The sequence below is a fragment of the Ochotona princeps genome, chromosome 17, assembly GCF_030435755.1.
Source record: "Ochotona princeps isolate mOchPri1 chromosome 17, mOchPri1.hap1, whole genome shotgun sequence".
NCBI classification, from domain to species: domain Eukaryota; kingdom Metazoa; phylum Chordata; class Mammalia; order Lagomorpha; family Ochotonidae; genus Ochotona; species Ochotona princeps.
This window is the reverse complement of record NC_080848.1, coordinates 29,852,477-29,870,576: the sequence shown is the minus strand read 5'-3', so window position 1 is coordinate 29,870,576 and position 18,100 is coordinate 29,852,477. Positions and strand designations below refer to the sequence as shown.

Here is an 18,100-nt window from a genome sequence, read left to right as displayed (position 1 = left end):
ATTTTCGAGTCCTCGATACTGCTGATCAGACCTCCTAGGAACACAACTGTACATGGCCACTCTCAAGTCTCTTTTCCTGGCTTTTCCTCCACCATCCATTTGAATGTTCCTTCACATTCATCCTTTTATTCTCCTCTTTCCCTCTAGGTTATCTTGTATATCACTCTCTAAAACAATCCAGAATTATTAGCTTTAATCCTACAACTTTGGTCTAGTCTTCTCCTTTGGATCTCAAACTTATTCTCAAATGACAACCACCTAGGTTTACTTGGATGGATGTGAACATACTCCCAAACATGATGACTTAGATGGCTGCTAATTATTAGGCAGAAAACTTATCAACCCTTTCATCGTTTTCCTGAAAAAAGTCTAAACAAAAAAACTCGGCAATGAGGTCTTAACAGTGGAAACACACCAAACTGAAGGTCATGGAAGCCAAGTTGGAGGAGTCTTGGTGAAGCAAACTACTGACTAGCCTGCCATCCACAAAGCACGTGGGAATAAAGGCACCTCTCTTGATTAAGAGACACTGCTTAAAATAAACTCCATACTGATTCCATATCCAGCAAATAACCTTCGAAAACATTCGACTTCCCATGTAATAGGATCGTAGACAGAGGAGGTTATGAAGACTTGTGGGGGTTTGCTTCCTGAATTTTTAAGTTGAAAGATATGAAAGCATAGCTGAACATCAATTTAACAGGTAGACTGCCTAACAAAGCAAAATCACTGAAGACAAAACAGGAGATGGACTTGAGAGCAAAGGTGGAAGGACTAGTCTGCAAAGGGTGGAAGCAATAGTACAAATGTGCAAGACATGGGGGTTTCTACTGCATTTTAGCTCCTCAACAAATAATGCAACAAGTATAAGGCAAGCTTCCACTGCACCATACCACCACCCTGTGCTTCGAGCCAACAGGTTATTCTCTAAGCAAGAAAATCACACTAAATTTTGCATTTAAGAGGGTCAGAAATTCTCTAAATGTTGATAGATCCAGTGTGTAGACAGTAAGTATTCTTAGAAACCGACTTTAGGCTGCAAGGAGCTTCACTGGCTTTCGCGTTCTTCTACAATTAGGGATCATGCAATGAGTGGCTATTGGCCACTCACTACCATAAAAAGGCTTTTTCAGACATGGGAAATAGGAATATGAATGATGTGTTAGAATATTACAGTTAAACCTATTAACTGTTATAATGACAGTATGGTTATGAAAGAAAATGTCCCTGTATTGAGAGACATGGACATAGGTAGAATACATGAGCCTTCAGATCTGCTTTAAAATACTTGAACAAATAAAAAGGTATATAAATGAAACCAATGTGACAAATCTTGGTAACTACTGAATCTGGGTGAAGATACACAGTTCGGTTTGTCTTTAGATTTTCTGTTTGTCAGTAGTCAAAGTTAAATTTCCTAACAGTTTTCCTGTTTCAAGAACAAGCCAAAGCAAGGTAAAAGATTAACACACTACTACTTAAACATCCAAGTCTTTATATTAGAGAAGAAAATGTCTATGACAGTGCTGCCATTGACACCAGTGAGTTATTAAAAAATTAACTTAAAATTAATTCATAACTACAGTTTTGAATCACCACATTCTCTTAGGGAAAAAATGTTACTTTTTTTAGAAACTCCCTTCAAATTCCATGAGTTCTCCTTACCACCCCCTCCCCACGCAATTTTGTAAGGCATATTCTGTTACTGGCCTTGAATACCGTAGCAACTGACCAATAAGAAAACTGCAAATTAGTTACATAAAGACAAACAGCTATAAATGACTCAGATTTTTTAAAAATCCTTGTTCAATTATAAAGGACAGAAAAAAGAAAGAAAAATTGTTTATATATTATGACTATAATACAAAGAATGGTATCACTATTTTGAAAACTTTACTATTACTTATATAAATATCAACACAAAGATTTCAACCATTTTCCTCTAAACATACTTATACAAAGAAAAAAGTTTAATAAAATCAAAACTGTTTGGTGATCCTCTACATTTCAATGCAAAAAGGACTACAGGTCATAGGCGACATAATAATTTCAACCCATGTCACAGACTATAAATTTAGCAACTAAAACTAGCAGTGCATTTTTAAAACAAAACATGAACATCTATAACTTTAATGACGACAAACTATCTTATTATTCAATTCTACTTACCCCAAAGGTTTTGGCTTATGCGTATCTAAGGAGTGCAACTGACATCTTTTGTTCTTCTTACTTTTTGGAATAGCATCTATCATGTCATTTAGTTTGGACCTGATTAAAAACACACCATAAGGGTCTGATGTATATTTAAAGTACATATAACATCTACCTTGAATATTTCTTATTAAAAAAATTCTAAACCCAAACAACTTCCACATTCATCCTTCATCTCTATTCCCAGAATATCAAATTAGTTCAGAGGCTGACCTTATTCTTCTCTGCACTTTTTCTCCACGCTGTCTCTCACTCCCAGTGTCCCTAGCGGGAATTCACGTCCTTTAGAAACTGCTACTCGGCTCTTGGCTACCTGTCCTGAGTTGACATCATTATCTAAAGACGTAATATCACCACTCATGTGCCATCAATGGAAATTTTATATAAATATGGACTATTACTGCTGGTATGTACACTCTACATCCAAGCAAAGAGCAAAACACACCAACTCTTTTAAATAAATCTAGAATTTAATCACTTATCACCTCCATCAACATGCTTGTCCAACCTCTCAACCCCTTGCTTAGCCAACTGTAATTGGCAGCCTCCTACAGGGTCTCCTTGTGCTAACTCTTGCCTTTACATTCTAGCAGCTAGTGAATCTCTTTTATTTTTTTTAAAGATTTATTTTATTTTCATTACAAAGTCAGATATACAGAGAGGAGGAGAGACAGAGAGGAAGATCTTCCGTCCCATGAGTCACTCCCCAAGTAAGTGCAACAGCCGGCGCTGTGCCGATCCAAAGCCAGGAGCCAAGAACCTCTTCCAGATCTCCCACGCGGGTGCAGGGTCCCAATGCATTGGGCCGTACTCTACTGCTTTACCAGGCCACAGCAGGGAGCTGAATGAGAAGTGGAGCTGCCGGGATTAGAACCGGCGCCCATATGGGATCCCGGGGCGTGCAAGGTGAGGACTTTAGCCACTAGGCCATGGCGCCGGGCCCCAGTGAATCTCTTTTAAAACATCAACACAGATTATGTGATTCCTCTGCTAAGACATCTCTAAGGTGGGCCCAGCAATGGTTCAACTAGCTAATCCTCCTCTTTCAAGCACCGAGATCCCATATGGGCACCAGTTTGTGTCCCAGCTGCTACACTTCCCATCCAGCTCCCTGCTTGTGGTCTGGGAAAGCAGTCAAAGATGGCCCAAGGCCTTGGAACCCTGCACCCACATGGGAAACCCCGAGGAAGCTGGTTTGGCTCCAGCTGTTGCAACCATCTGGGGAGTTAACCAGCAGTTCGAAGATTTTTCTGTCTCTCCTCCTCTCTGTAAATCTAACTTTCCAATAAAAATAAATGTTGAAAAAAAAAAAAAAACTTCAAGGCTTCTTTCCCTAGACAAAATCAAACCCCAAAACCTTGGGCCAGCATTGGGCAGGTAAAGCTGCCATCTGTGATGCCAGCATTCCGTATCAGTGGCGCTTTGTGTTCTGGCTGTGCCACTTCTGATCCAGCTCCCTGCCTCGGAAAGCAGCAAAAGACGAACCAAGCTTTTGGGCACCTGCTACCCACATAGCAGACCTAGATGAAGCTGTTGGCATTTGCTTGGCCCCGTCTTGGCTATTGAGCAGCCATCTGGGTAATGAACCAGCAGATGGAAGCCCTTCCTCCCTAACTCAAATAAACAAACAAATCTTAAAACAAAATTCCAGAGTGCCTCCTATCTACTCCGGGTTTAGTTCGTAGACCACTTCTCCCATCTTATTCATATTCACTGAATGATAGCTATGAATCACAACAAATTTATAGTCTAGGCCATACTTCTCTGAACTTTTCATAAATGCCCAACTGGTACCTCAAACTTAACACATTTGAAAGTGAGACCTGGAAAACTGCTCCTTAAGTCTTGCTAATCTCAGTACACAGAAACTGTCTACCTTACAGATAACAAATTAATTATTCTCAATGCCTTTCTTCACAACTAATCTACCAAATACCTTGTTGGCTTATTCCTCAAACTATATCCACGATTCCACCAAGTCTCACTCCCTTCACGGCCGCTCCTGGTCTCCATCCCCACTATGGCAGGCACTGGGCACTGAATGCCTTCTATTTCTGTGCTCCCAGCCCTGCCTCTGTCCACTTCCGCCCCACATCACCTTCTTCTCGGTACTGAAGCCAGAGTCAGACAAACTTCAAGTCACATTGTATCACTCCCACCTGCTCAGGACTCTACCAAAGTTTCCTGTCTCACTACAAGGAAAAACAAAGGTCTTCGGGATCATCTTTTACCACTGTTCCCTTCATTAATCTGGCTGCAGCTAGAGCAGCTTCCCTGCTTTTTCTTAGATGTGTCACACATGGACACAAAAGCAACACCTCACCCATCACTTCTTAATTTCTTCTCTGTCTACCTCCAGATCACTATACGGCTCCCTTTCTCCTCATTCAAGCTATAATCAAGGTCATTTTATCAGAAAAGTCTTTCCTAATTGCCCTCAAAATTGAATGCTTGTCACTCATTCTCTAGTCCTTTTACTGTTTACTTTTTCCTAAGTTAACATGCCTAATAAATGATTTGTTTATATCTCTCTCACCTCGTATGAAAGCACAAGCTTTATATTCACTGGCACATAGAAATCATAAAATAATTCCCTCCTCGCCCCCTTAAAAAAGAAAGCTACCGGGCCCGGTGGCATGGCCTCGCCTTGAACGCCCCGGGATCCCATGTGGGCGCCGGTTCTGGTCCCGGCAGCTCCACTTCCCATCCAGCTCCCTGCTTGTGGCCTGGGAGGGCAGTCGAGGACGGCCCAAGGCATTGGGACCCTGTACCCACGTGGGAGACCCGGAGGAGGTTCCTGGTTCCCGGCTTCGGATCGGCGCGCACCGACCATTGCGGCTCACTTGGGGAGTGACTCATGGGACGGAAGATCTCTCTGTCTCTTCTCCTCTCTGTATATCTGACTTTGTAATAAAAAGAATAAACCTTTAAAAAAAAAAAAAAAAGAAAGCTACCACTGTCATCAAGCTGTTTTAAAAAATTTAACTAATTCATTTTCCACTCAATGATTATACCTACCCATGTACGTAAAATAACGTATAAAGCTTCTTTGCATCTGTCATGCAACTTCGGGTTACAGATAGGACCCCCTTGGGTCCCACTGTCAGTGGTTCCAGGGCAGGATTTCCGGATTCTACAAGCTGGGAAAAGAGGCGCTCCACACTGCGCCGACAGCCAACACATGGCACAAGCTGAGAAAGTGCACTTAGGACTTCACGTGATGTCACCACCATGGCAATACCTAGGTCTTGTTGTTTAAGCATACTATGTCGCTGAGAAAAAAGAGAGAGAGAAAAATGAAAAGGCCTTAAGAAAGACATAAAATTATTCGTCACTATACTGCTTCCTATCCCATGCAAAATAGTCTGGACAATGCTTGCCACCTGTATTTGCAACTGAATTTTAAAAAGCAAGGTAACATAAGTTTCCCTAATGTATAACTTAGAATGTAAGAAATTCTGCTTAGAATGCCAACATTAAACAGCATGTGTCCCAGCACAGCAAAAGGAAGCCTGCATCTGGAAATTAACGGCTTGTATTACAAGAATTAAGTCTAGCACTCTCACTTGGAAAAAAAAAAAAGAGGAAGTAAAGAAAGATTTAAAAAAAATACAGGCACAAATCAGCTTTATTATGCCTTTTCTTCTTTCTTGCTCACCAACACACTATGTTTAACCACAGAAGTCAAGTTAGGATGGTGATCATGAAGAGCAGTAATTCTCAACCTGGAGGTCTGGACAGCTGTATTATTGATTAGCGGGATATAAAGCCTATCTTACCTACGCAGGAGCCTGCAGTGAGTAACTAACATGATGGTATGTGTGAATGTTATCTGTTGGTTTAACAAAGCAGGAAAGTGACTGAGAAACCAGGGCAGGGAGCAGGAGGAGCCACAACACCAGCCAGTTCACATTAGGACCGCAACAGCAGACGGTATTGGATAGGCTGCAGCACCCCCCAACAGGAGCTGGAACAGGGGGCAGACTAGACTAGGCCAGGCTGCACAATAAGATTGCAGACACTGAGGTGAGGGTCATGCCAGCCTGGGTCCAGTGGAGCCTGGGTTTGTGGGTCCCAGGAATGGGGGATCCCAGGGCTCAGATAGTTTGGCTCATGTCCTGGGGTCCACCTGCATGGTGGGGGCTGGGTTTCTGAGCCCCAGGGATGGGGGAACTGGTGGGGCTTAGGTCATCAGGCCCAGATCCTGTGGCCTGCCTTTTTGGTGGGTGTCGAGTTCATGAGCCACAGGGGTAGAGAATCCAGCAATGCTTGACATGCCTAGCCTGGGTCGTTGGACTCGCCTGCAAGAACATGTCCTACTTAATGAAAAAGGTGGAGCAGTGGACACAGGCCCTGTTGTAAAAGGAGAATATGGAAGCTCATTCAGTGCTGTAGCAGAAGAAAAACAACTAACTGAACAACTACCCCAAACAATGACAGCAAAAAAATCTCGGTGAATGGAGCCAATGGACATTGGGAGGGTGACATCATCCTCAGATCGGTGAAATCGGCAGCATTTCAGAACTACCCAAACCACCGGGACAGAACCCTGGGAACATGTACACACTGAGGCTCTGGGTTGAGATGAGGTGGCAGTTCCTCATCCCTGGGAACTGGGACGTGTAGAAAGTCATAAGTGGGGCCTAGCGTCATGGCCTAGCGGCTAAAGTCCTTGCCTTGAACGCCCCGGGATCCCATATGGGTGCCGGTTCTAATTCTGGCAGCTCCAATTCCAATCCAGCTCCCTGCTGTGGCCTAGGAAAGCAGTCGAGGACGGCCCAAAGCTTTGGGACCCTGCACCCGTGTGGGAGACCTGGAAGAGGTTCCTGGTTCCCGGCTTTGGATGGGCTCAGCACTGGCCGTTGTGCTCACTTGGGGAGTGACTCTTGGTACGGAAGATCTTCCTCTCTGTCTCTCCTCTCTGTATATCTGACTTTGTAATAAAAATAAATAAATCTTAAAAAAAAAAAGTCATAAGTGTTTTCCCCCTGTCTCTCCCCTCCCCCCAGAAACAAGAAATAGCAAATTTAGAAGCAATAAGTACACCCAATCTTCCTTAAACCCCGACCCTTTCCACCCTGATCCACCATGTAATCAATATAAAAAATAAAATTAAAAAAAAATTTTTTTTAAAAAAAGTGACTGAAGATCACGGCTGGAGAGAAATGGGTAAAACTCCAGTCAGCAGCTTCTAACTGACGGGAGTTAAAAGTTGTACTAAAATCAACACTGTCACATTTACTAAAATATTTACTATTTGTATTTCATTCTACTTTCTTTAAAGAAAACAACAGTTTTAAAATAAACAAACAAGTTACTTTCTCTATCTTAAGCATATTTTTTAAGCATATTTTTAAAATACTTCATTTCTCAGGAGATATATAAAAATCAGTTCACAATGAATTAACTTTTTTTAATTGTTTTTTGATATAATATAGTTGGTCCTGGGCTTTCCCTTCCCAATGGTCTAACTTTATAAACTTAAAATAATTACTATGGAGGAAAACCTACAGATTCTTAACAAAAAGCTGCATACTCTTTAAAGAACTCGGAAAGATGGCCTGCTGAAATTAAGAACTGCACAATCCCAACAGGTCCAGAAGTCAGGTACATAACTGTACTGACTGTAGCAACAGTCAAAGAGAAAGCAGTGTCAGTGTACCCTGCAGACATGGGGAGTACTCGGAAAAATTATTATTAATAACTAACTTTAACACACCCCCCCCAACAAAAGCACCAATTGTAAAAGTTACCTGAATGAATTGCTTTAGTTGCGCACCATTGTTCTGATGCCCATCGAGGTTTAACACATTGTCAGGAAATTCCATCACCATCTGAAAAAGCAAATAGAACAGAAATAAACTATTTCATCCTCTTCCAACATCTGATGTAGCCTATTTTATTAAGTCCTAGGCCAAAAACAGACCCCAAAAGCTAGAATTGCCCTCACCCTACAAAATTATTTTTTAAAAAATCTAAAGCATACAAGTTTCTAAATGCTACAGTCATTAGGAACAAGGACACTGAAGTTAGACAAGACTTCAGATCCAAGCTCTAACATTGAAACAATTTATAAATCTAGGAAACTAACTCGTTTCTTGAATTTAACCCTTTACCTGTGGTGTCAGCATCCCATACAAACATTGGTTTGAGTCCCAGTTGTTCCAATTCTGATCCAGCTTCCTGCTAAGGTGCCTGGGAAAGCAGCAGAGGATGATCCAAGTCCTTGGGCCCCTGTACTCCCTCATGTGGGAGACCTGAAGGAAGATCCAGGTCCCAGGCTTTAAACCAGCTCAACTCCAGCTGTTGTGGCCATCTGAGCACCCAACTGGCAGATGGAAGGTCCCTTTCTCTCTTTCTCTTTTTAATTTCAAAAAAAAATTATTTTATTTATTTGAAAGGCAGATTTATAGGGGCAGAGGCAAGAGAAACAGAAATCTTCCATCTATTGGTTTACTCCCTACATGACTGCTACAGTCAGAGCTGAGTCAAGCTGGTCTGCCACATGCGAGCAGGAGCCCAAGCATTTAGGCCATCTTCCACTGATTTCTAAGGCACATTAGCAGGGAGCTGGAGTGGAAGTGAAGCAGTGGTTACTTGATCAGTGCCAGAATGGGATATCAGCACAGCAAAAGAAAATTTAACTTGATATACATAATTTAGTCTTCCTCACTTCCTTATTTATACAATGAGATTAGGTAATACTTTAGTTTTTTTTTAAGATTTATTTTATTTTTTTGCAAAGTCAGATATACAGAGAGCAGGAGAGACAGAAAGGAAGATCTTCTGTCCAATGATTCACTCCCCAAGTGACCCCAATGTCCAGTGCTACGCTGATCCTAAGCCAGGAGCCATGAACTTCCTCTAGGTCTCCCACACGCATGCAGGGTCCCAAGGCTTTGGACCGTCCACTATTGTTTTCCAAGGCCACCAGCAGGAACCTGGATGGGTATTGAGCTGCCAGGATTAGAACCGGCGCCCATAGAGGATCCCGGTGTGTTCAAGGCGAGGACTTTAGCTGCTGCGCCACGGCTCTGGGCCCTTAGGTAATATTTTTTTTTTTTAAAGATTTATTCATTTTATTACAGCCAGATATACACAGAGGAGGAGAGACAGAGAGGAAGATCTTCCATCCGATGTTTCACTCCCCAAGTGAGCCGCAACGGGCCGATGCGCGCTGATCCGAAGCCAGGAACCAGGAACCTCCTCCGGGTCTCCCACGTGGGTGCAGGGTCCCAATGCATTGGGCCGTCCTCGACTGCTTTCCCAGGCCACAAGCAGGGAGCTGGATGGGAAGTGGAGCTGCCGGGACCAGAACCGGTGCCCATATGGGATCCCAGGGCATTCAAGGTGAGGACTTTAGCCGCTAGGCCACGCCGCCGGGCCCCCTTAGGTAATATTTTTTAAGTAGGCATCTCACAGTACTGTTTTAGGATTATATTTTCAAGTGTTTGTTACAATGACCACTAACATCATTTTTAAGTAAAATAATCTATTACTTTCTGTCATTCTTTGTACCTATGGAATACGTGTAAATCTTCAATTGTTTTAAAAATACATGCCTCTGCGGCAGGTGTTTGGTCCAATGGTTTAGAGACCTGTGTCCAACATCAAAGTAGCTGGGTTTTTGTTGGCTTATGGGCCTTCACTCCAGCGTCCTGCTGATGTAGGCCTTAGGAGGCAGTGGTGACAGTTACTGTCACCAATATGGGAAACCTGGACTGCGCTCCCAGCTCCGAGCTCCAGTCCTAACCATTCTGAGCATTTACGAAGGGTGAGCCAGCATTTAGAATGGAACTTCTGCTCAAAGCTTTTCTCACTCTCAAATAAACAATCTTTCAACAAAATCTATGTGGGTCATAATAGGCCTGGACATAAAAAATCCTTGCTTTTAATTAGGAACAAAAATGACACACTGAGGTATTAGCAAAATTATTTAGCAAAATCACAAGCAAAGTTCACTGTCAGTTGTTTGCAAAGTGGCTAAGCAAATGTTTGCAATGGAGTCTTGGCTGCTTCACTTTTAAGTCAGCTTCCTATTAATGTGCCTGGGAAGGCATCAGCTGATGACCCAAGTACTTGAAACCCTGCCACCCAAATGGGAGACCTAGATGGAGTTCCAGGCTCCTGGCTTGGGCTTGATTCAGAACTGGCTCTTACAGTCGTCTATGAAGAACAGGTGATCTTTCTTTGTTTTCATATATAAGAAAATGATGGACCCAGCACGGTAGCCTAGCAGCTGAAGTCCTCGTCCTGCACGGGCTGGGATCCCATATAGGCACTGGTTCTAATCCTGGACACCACGCTTCCCATTCAGCTCCCTGCTTGTGGCCTGGGAAAGCAGTCGAGGATGGATTGTGTCGGACCCTGCACCTGTGTGGGAGACCCAGAGAAGGCTCCTGGCTCCTAGCTTCAGATCGGTGCAACTCCAGCTATTGTGGCCACTTGGGGAGTGAATCAGCGGACAGAAGATCTTTCTCTCTGTCTCTCCTTCTTACTGTATATCGGACTTTCAAATAATCATAAATAAATGTTAAAAAATAGAAAAAGAAAGAAAGAAAAAAAGAAAAGAAAACAAAAGAATGAATTTTTAAAACTTATGGGACCAGTATTGCAAAGTCACTGCCTATAAAGTCAGCATCTCTGCTCCACTTCCAATTCAGCTACCTGTTAACCTGCCTGGGAAAGCAAAATTTGGCCCAAGTACGAGGGTTTCTACTACTCACAGGGAAGCACAGTGAAGATCAGGAAGAAGTTGCTGGCTATGGCCTATTCCAGCCCCAAATGTTGCAGCCATTTGGGGAGTAAATAGATGGAAGATCTCTCTCTCTAACTCTGCCTTTCAAACAAATATATAAATCTTTTATTTTTAATTCACTGTCAGGCCTGGATACAATAGCCTAGTGGCTAAAGTCCTTGTCTTGCAAGTGCTGGATCCCATATGGGTACTGGTTCATACCCCAGCTGTTCCACTTTTCACCCAGCTCCCTGCCTGTGGCCTGGGAAACCAGTCGAAGATGGCCCAGAGCCTTGGCACCCTGCACCCATATGAGAGACCCAGAAGATCCTGGTTCCAGATTATCTCAACTCCAGCTGTTGCAGCCACTTGAGGAGTAATCAACAGATGGAAGATCTTCCTCTCTAGTTTTTCCTACTCTATAAATCTGACTTTCCAATAATAAAAAAATATAATAAATGAGAAATAAATTTTTTAAATTATACACTTAAGAATTCACTGTAAATAAATTAATTTTTTAACTTAAAAAAAAAAAAAGAATTCACTGTAAAGGAAGATGGGATTTCAAATTAAAGCTGTTTCAAGGTGTCATGTAATGGAAACCAGAAATTAGCATAATCACTGATCTGTGACACCAGATTTTAAGAAGTATCACAGACAAATATCATCAAGGAAAGAGCTACTTCAACAGAAAAAAGCCAGGAAAGAAAAAATCCAATTTGAGAAGTGTTAAAACACATGCCTTCAGAACAACAAAATAAAGTACCATTCTCAGATGTTAACTAAAACAATATTCTAGATAGCAAACACACTGTGCTAGAACAAGCATTTCTAGACAATAAGAACTGGAAACTCCTACATACTCAGAGTGAAACTAGGATAGAGAACACTTTGAGGCAAAAACAAACAGAATCCCACTTGACTGATGCACTCCTAGAGCCTGTCCTTCTCCAACCAACACCACCAAGATCCACTTCTTTAACAGAAACAACCAATTCTTTCCCTCCACGTTAGAAATGAGAACCTTAAAGCACTCCTGAGGGTTCATTAACAATCCAATGGGGCTAGGGTGGTGCCTCAGCATCTGTGCAGCAAAATTAAATATCAAGAGCTGAAAGAAAACATTCAATGCTAAACTTTTAACAAATGTTAACCACTAAATCCCGCCATACATAGGCTGCCATTTATTATCTTTTATAAACTCGCAGTTAAAAATGTATCAGTTTCTAGTTCCTTTTACATTAGTTTTAATTACAGGGTAAACCACACATTCCAGAAATATTGCAGTTTGGTGGTACATATCAACAATGTTATAAAAGGCTCTTATCCATTGATCCACTGATCCAGAAACTCCACACAGAAATCTGAGAAAACAAATTGTAACCTAAGATTTACACATAAGGGGCCAGTGTAGTGGTGTGCAAGTTAAACTTTGACCAGTGATGCCTGGATCCCATCTGGGCATCAGTTCGAATCCTATCTGCTCCACTTCTTTTTTTTTATTATTATTATTGGAAAGCCGGATATACAGAGAGGAGGAGAGACAGAGAGGAAGATCTTCCATCCGATGTTTCACTCCCCAAGTGAGCCACAACGGGCCGGTGCGCGCCAATCCGATGCCAAGAACCAGGAACCTCTTCCAGGTCTCCCACACGGGTGCAGGGTCCCAATGCATTGGGCCGTCCTCGACTGCTTTCCCAGGCCATAAGCAGGGAACTGGATCAGAAGTGGAGCAGAGGGCCCAGCGGCGTGGCCTAGCGGCTAAAGTCCTCGCCTTGAAAGCCCCGGGATCCCATATGGGAGCCGGTTCTAATCCCGGCAGTTCCACTTCCCATCCAGCTCCCTGCTTGTGGCCTGGGAAAGCAGTCGAGGATGGCCCAAGGCTTTGGGACCCTGCACCCGTGTGGGAGACCTGGAAGAGGTTCCAGGTCCCAGCATCGGATTGGCGCGTACCGGCCGTTGCGGCTCACTTGGGGAGTGAAACATCGGATGGAAGATCTTCCTCTCTGTCTCTCCTCCTCTCTGTATATCCAGCTTTCCAATAAAAAATAATAAATAAATCTTAAAAAAAAAAAAAAAAGACCAAGAGCTTAAACTCTTGCCACCCATATACAGTATCCAAATGGAATTTCAGGCTACTGGATTTGGATTGGCACAGCCTCGGCCATTGTGGCCATTTAGGGACTTACTCAGTAGATGAAAAAATCTATCTTTCATTATTTTTCTCTCTGTAACTCTACCTTCCAATTAAGTAGATTTAAACAATCAATCAAATAAGGCTACAATCTCTCTATGTCCATAATGGAAGAATTATTATGGAATGTAATAAAGCAGAACATCATACACTCATTAAAAATATTTAAGGACGACAAAGTGTTCTCAATATATCTGGCAGAAAAAAACAGACCACAAAATGTTACAGAATGTATCAATTCCACAACAATGTGTGTATCCATGCAGAATTATACCAAATTCTGCTAATCTCTAGAAAGTAGAACTAACTGTAATGTGTTTTTAAAGATTTATCCTTGGGCCCGGCGAGATAGCCAAGTGGCAAAATTTCTTGCCTTGCATCCACTAGGATCCCATATGGGGACCAGTTTGTGTCCCAACTGTTCCACTTCCCATCCAGCTCCCTGCTTGTGGCCTGGGAAAGCAATCAAGGACAACCCAAAGCCTTGGGACCCTGCAACTGCGTGGGAGACTCGAAAGAAGCTCCTGGCTCCTGGCTTCGGATCGGCTCAGCCCCAGCTATTGCAGCCACTTGGGAGTGAATCAGCAGACAGAAGATCTTTCCTCTCTCCTCTCTGCAAATCTGACTTTCCAATAAAAATAAATAAATCTTTTACAAATATATATCCGTTGATTTGAAGGGCAGAATGGCAGAGAGAGGGAGAGCCAGGACAGGGACTGGCTGAAGTCAGCAGGCAGGCTCTCCGGCTGCCTCCTGTGTGGTCGTGTGGTCAGCAGGCACACGTGTGCTCCCAGTTCCACCTCCTGCCTCTCAGGAACACTAGCAGGAATCTGGTTCACAAGCATGGGGTAGCTAAAACTCAAACCAGGCATCCCAGCATGAGGAACAGTATCCAGAGCAAGGCTTACCTGCTGTGCTACAAGGAATGCGCCAAGCAATTTGTTCTGTGATTATGTTTTATGATTATCAGAAGCATGTACTTAAATTATTTAAAAAACAAGAAAAAAGGGCCCAGCGGCGTGGCCTAGTGGCTAAAGTCCTCGCCTTGAAAGCCCCGGGATCCCATATGGGCACCGGTTCTAGTCCTGGCAGCTCCACTTCCCATCCAGCTCCCTGCCTGTGGCCTGGGAAAGCAGTTGAGGATGGCCCAATGCTTTGGGACCCTGCACCCGCGTGGGAGACCTGGAAGAGGTTCCAGGTTCCCGGCTTTGGATCCGCGCAGCACCGGCTGTTGCAGTCACTTGGGGAGTGACTCTTGGTACGGAAGATCTTCCTCTCTGTCTCTCCTCTCTGTATATCTGACTTTGTAATAAAAATAAATAACCCCCCCAAAAAAATAAATAAATAAATAAATAAATCTTAAAAAAATAATAAAATAAAAAACAAAAAAAAGCAAAACAAACTGTAGCAGAGTAAAGCTGCCACCTGCCACACCAGCTTCCCAAATTATAGTCAGTTTGAGTCCTTGCTACTCAACTTCCGATCCACTTGGGGAGAATGAGCAGATAGAAGATCTTTCTGTCTCTCTGTATCTCCTTCTCTCTGTAGATCTGTCTTCCTAATAAAAAAATAAATATTAGGAAAAAAAATAGAGGGCCTAGAGTGATGGTTCAATGGGCGCTCTCCCCTTAAGTACCAGAATGCAATATAGACACAAGTTCATGTCCAGGCTATTCCATTTTCCATCCAGCTCCCTGCTTGTGGGCTGGGAAAGCAGTTGAGGATGGCCCAAAGCTTTGGGACCCTGTACCCGAATAGGAGACCCGGAAGAGGCTCCTGGCTCCTGGCTTCGGATCGGCTCAGCACTGGCTGTTGAGGCCACTTGGGGAGTGAAACAGCAGATGGAAAATTTTTCTTTCTCTTCGAAATTACCTTTCCAATAAGAAACAAAAATACTCTATAACAATGCAAAATAAAGTTGATTCTCACACTTAGGATAGATGTTTAGATTAATCATTGTTAGTGAGGACATCACCTCCCAGATAACAGTGCCTGGGCTGGAGTTCCAGCTCTGCTTCCAATGCAGCTTCCTGCTTGTGTGTCACCTGGGAAGGTAGTATAGACGATAGCACAGGTATGTGGGTCCCTGTCAGCCCCAGGGAGATGTGTGCTAAGCCCCTGGCTCCTGGCTTGAGCCTGACCCAGAACCTGACTGTGGCAGACGTCTGAGAGTAAACCAGTGGTAAGATCTCTGTGTCTCTGTCTTCAAAAAGAGTAATAAATAAATTGCACCTCTTTAAATATGTCTCTAAAATAAAATCTACATGAAATCTGCTTTAGACTTTTTTAAATTTTCAAAAATCATTGATTGAATTTTTATTTGTTGACAAAGTAACAAAGATCTTCCACCTACTGGGTCACCTCCCAAATGGTCACAGCAGCCAGAAATGCACAGGTGCAAAGCCAGAAGCCTGGAGCGTCTTCTGGCTCTGCTGTGGATGCAGGGGCCCAGCCACTTGGACCCTCCCCACCAGCTTTCCCAGGCTATCCACAGGGAGCTGGAACTACTCAACTCAAAGCAGTGCTCAAATGGGATGCCGGCACTGCTGGCTTAACCTATTATGCCATGGCGTCAGTCCTATTGTTTTATATTTCCTTTTTTCCCCTAAGACTTATTTTTACTGGAAAGGCAAATATACAGTGGAGAGCTAGAAAGACCTTCCATCAGCTGGTTCATTCCTGAAGTGGCTGCAATGGCCAGAGCCAAGCCACTCTGAAGCCAGGAGCCACAAACTTCCTCTAGGTCTCCCATGAGGGTGCAGGGTCCCAAAGCTTTGGGCCATCCTCTATTGTTTTCCCAGGCCACAAGCAGGGAGCTGGATGGGAAGAGAAGCAGCCAGGGCACAAACCGATACCCATATATGGGATCCTGGTGCATCCAAGGCGAGGACTTTAGCCAACAGGCTGCCGCATTGGGCCCTATTTTACATTTTTTAAAATATATTTTAAAAGTTATTTTAATTGGGCCTGGTGCCATAGCATAGCAGTTAACATCCTCACCTTAAACGCGCCAGGATCCCCTATGGGCGCCGGTTCTAATCCTGGTGGCCCTGCTTCCCATCCAGATCCCTGCTTGTGGCCTGGGAAAGCAGTGGAGGACGGCCCAAAGCTTTGGGACCCTGCACCCGAATGGGAGACCCGGAAGAGGCTCCTGGCTCCTGGCTTTGGATTGTCTCAGCTCCAGCCGTTGTGGCTGCTTGGGGAGTAAACCATCGGACAGAAGATCTTCCTCTCTATCTCTCCTCCTCTCTGTATATCTGCCTTTAAACATTAACATAAACTTTTTTAAAAATTATTTTTATCATTGTTTTTTCATACAGTTTCACAGGCTCTGGGATTTCCCATCCCCCTTCCCCTATTTTATATTTCTAAGAACAGTAAATAACATTTTGATCACACAGTATAACACCTTCCTTTATAGTCCACCTATTTATTTAAAAGGGTTTTTTAATATATCAGCGCCATGCTCAAGTATTCAAATCCACTAAACTAACATAGTAATCTTTTTAATATGGATACAACATATTACATAAAAGAGGAGGCTGTTTTCTTCACAGACCAGCTTCTTAATTTCATTTTACAAATCCAAGTTACAACTGCCAATTTAACTAAGACTAGGGTTTTCCCCACAACCCATCAGTTACTAAAATGGTAAAAATCTGTAACTATAAACTGTAAACATTGTAAATAGGCTGTAACATTTAGTTGCTAGCAAGCTTTTGCACTTTACAAAAAAAAAAAAAAAAGCCACAATATTTTCTCAATGAATACCTACAGGACCCTTGGAAGGAAGATCAAAACAAATGTTAACTTCATACACACACTGTTGCCAAACCATCAATACCTCAGCACAAAACACAGAGAGCTTCCCTCCTCTTCCAACAGGTGCTTTGTGCAAGAATGGTCCTGAAATACTGTGCGCAGCTATAACGAGAATTTTCATAACATCCAATGACTGTGCAGAAGTACCCAAATAAAATCTGTCACTTGTTTGCTAACAATGGAAACCCACTACAAAACAAAGAAAAACTATTTTTACTCAAGTGAACTGTTAGTTGGAGACAATTAAATTAACTGACATTTTATTTGCCTAGGTCCCCAGTACATAAAACAGTATATGCAAAATTCAACCACCAGACACAGTGCAAGGCTACATCTGTGTGGGAAATTTTGGAAAGTCACAGCACCGTGGTAAGAACAGGGTATAAGAGCACCCAAAAGTCAGCCATATTGAAGTGTTAATGACTCAAAGAGATACTAATGTGCTACAGTCACATTAAAGATGAAGATGGGGAAGAGAATCAATAAAGTCTTGAAAAATGTTTCAGTACTCACATTTATGTTAGTGTGTTTTTTATACTGATACTTTACACTCAAGAGAAACATTATATCCAAACTCAGGTGTAAAAACAAAAGGCCGTTCTGGGACAGTAAACATAAAAGGTCCACATTAATCTATACCCTTTAGAAAAATGTTTATGTTGGAAGGGGCAGAACAAAGGAAAAAAATCAGTAACAACAACAATCAATGAATGTCCTCCCATACAAGCGCAACATGAGACACAGAATTTGATCCGGGTTTTAAAAAAAAACTACTTAAAATATAAGCCCATTAGGCTTGCAGTGCAAAATGTATAGAAATTATAACCAGAGCATACACGTAATTTCTAAGGCAATAATATAAATTCTACTTACTTTATGTCAGCCTACGAAGAAAAACATGCACTAGGACTAGGATAATTGTGGATGCCTTCACCTGAAAAGTTCTAACGAATTAAGCCATTCAATAGCCCTTGCAGTTTTTAAATAAAGTGCTGCAGCTCAATTAAGTCTTAATTGAGACTGGCAAGTAGAAAGCCATAGACTGGTATCTCCACAATGACTTGCATTTTATATTAAATTTGGGGGGGGGACCTCAGTAGGTATCTGCAGACAATGTAGTAACAAAACTGCTCTGC

General features: G+C 42.7%; 1 protein-coding gene across 7 annotated transcripts in view; it reads right to left on the bottom strand.

The window, feature by feature from the left end:
• The window catches only part of GGNBP2 (gametogenetin binding protein 2), a 40,113-nt gene that overhangs the window by 19,177 nt on the left and 2,836 nt on the right, over positions 1-18,100 (bottom strand). For all 7 annotated transcript variants that reach the window (XM_058675452.1, XM_058675454.1, XM_058675450.1 and 4 more), the window contains exons 3-5: positions 7,965-8,045; positions 5,230-5,483; positions 2,170-2,268 (exon numbers count right to left, since the gene is read on the bottom strand). In XM_058675452.1, the coding sequence (XP_058531435.1) occupies positions 2,170-2,268; positions 5,230-5,483; positions 7,965-8,045 (434 nt within the window). The remainder of the gene's footprint in view (positions 1-2,169; positions 2,269-5,229; positions 5,484-7,964; positions 8,046-18,100) is intronic.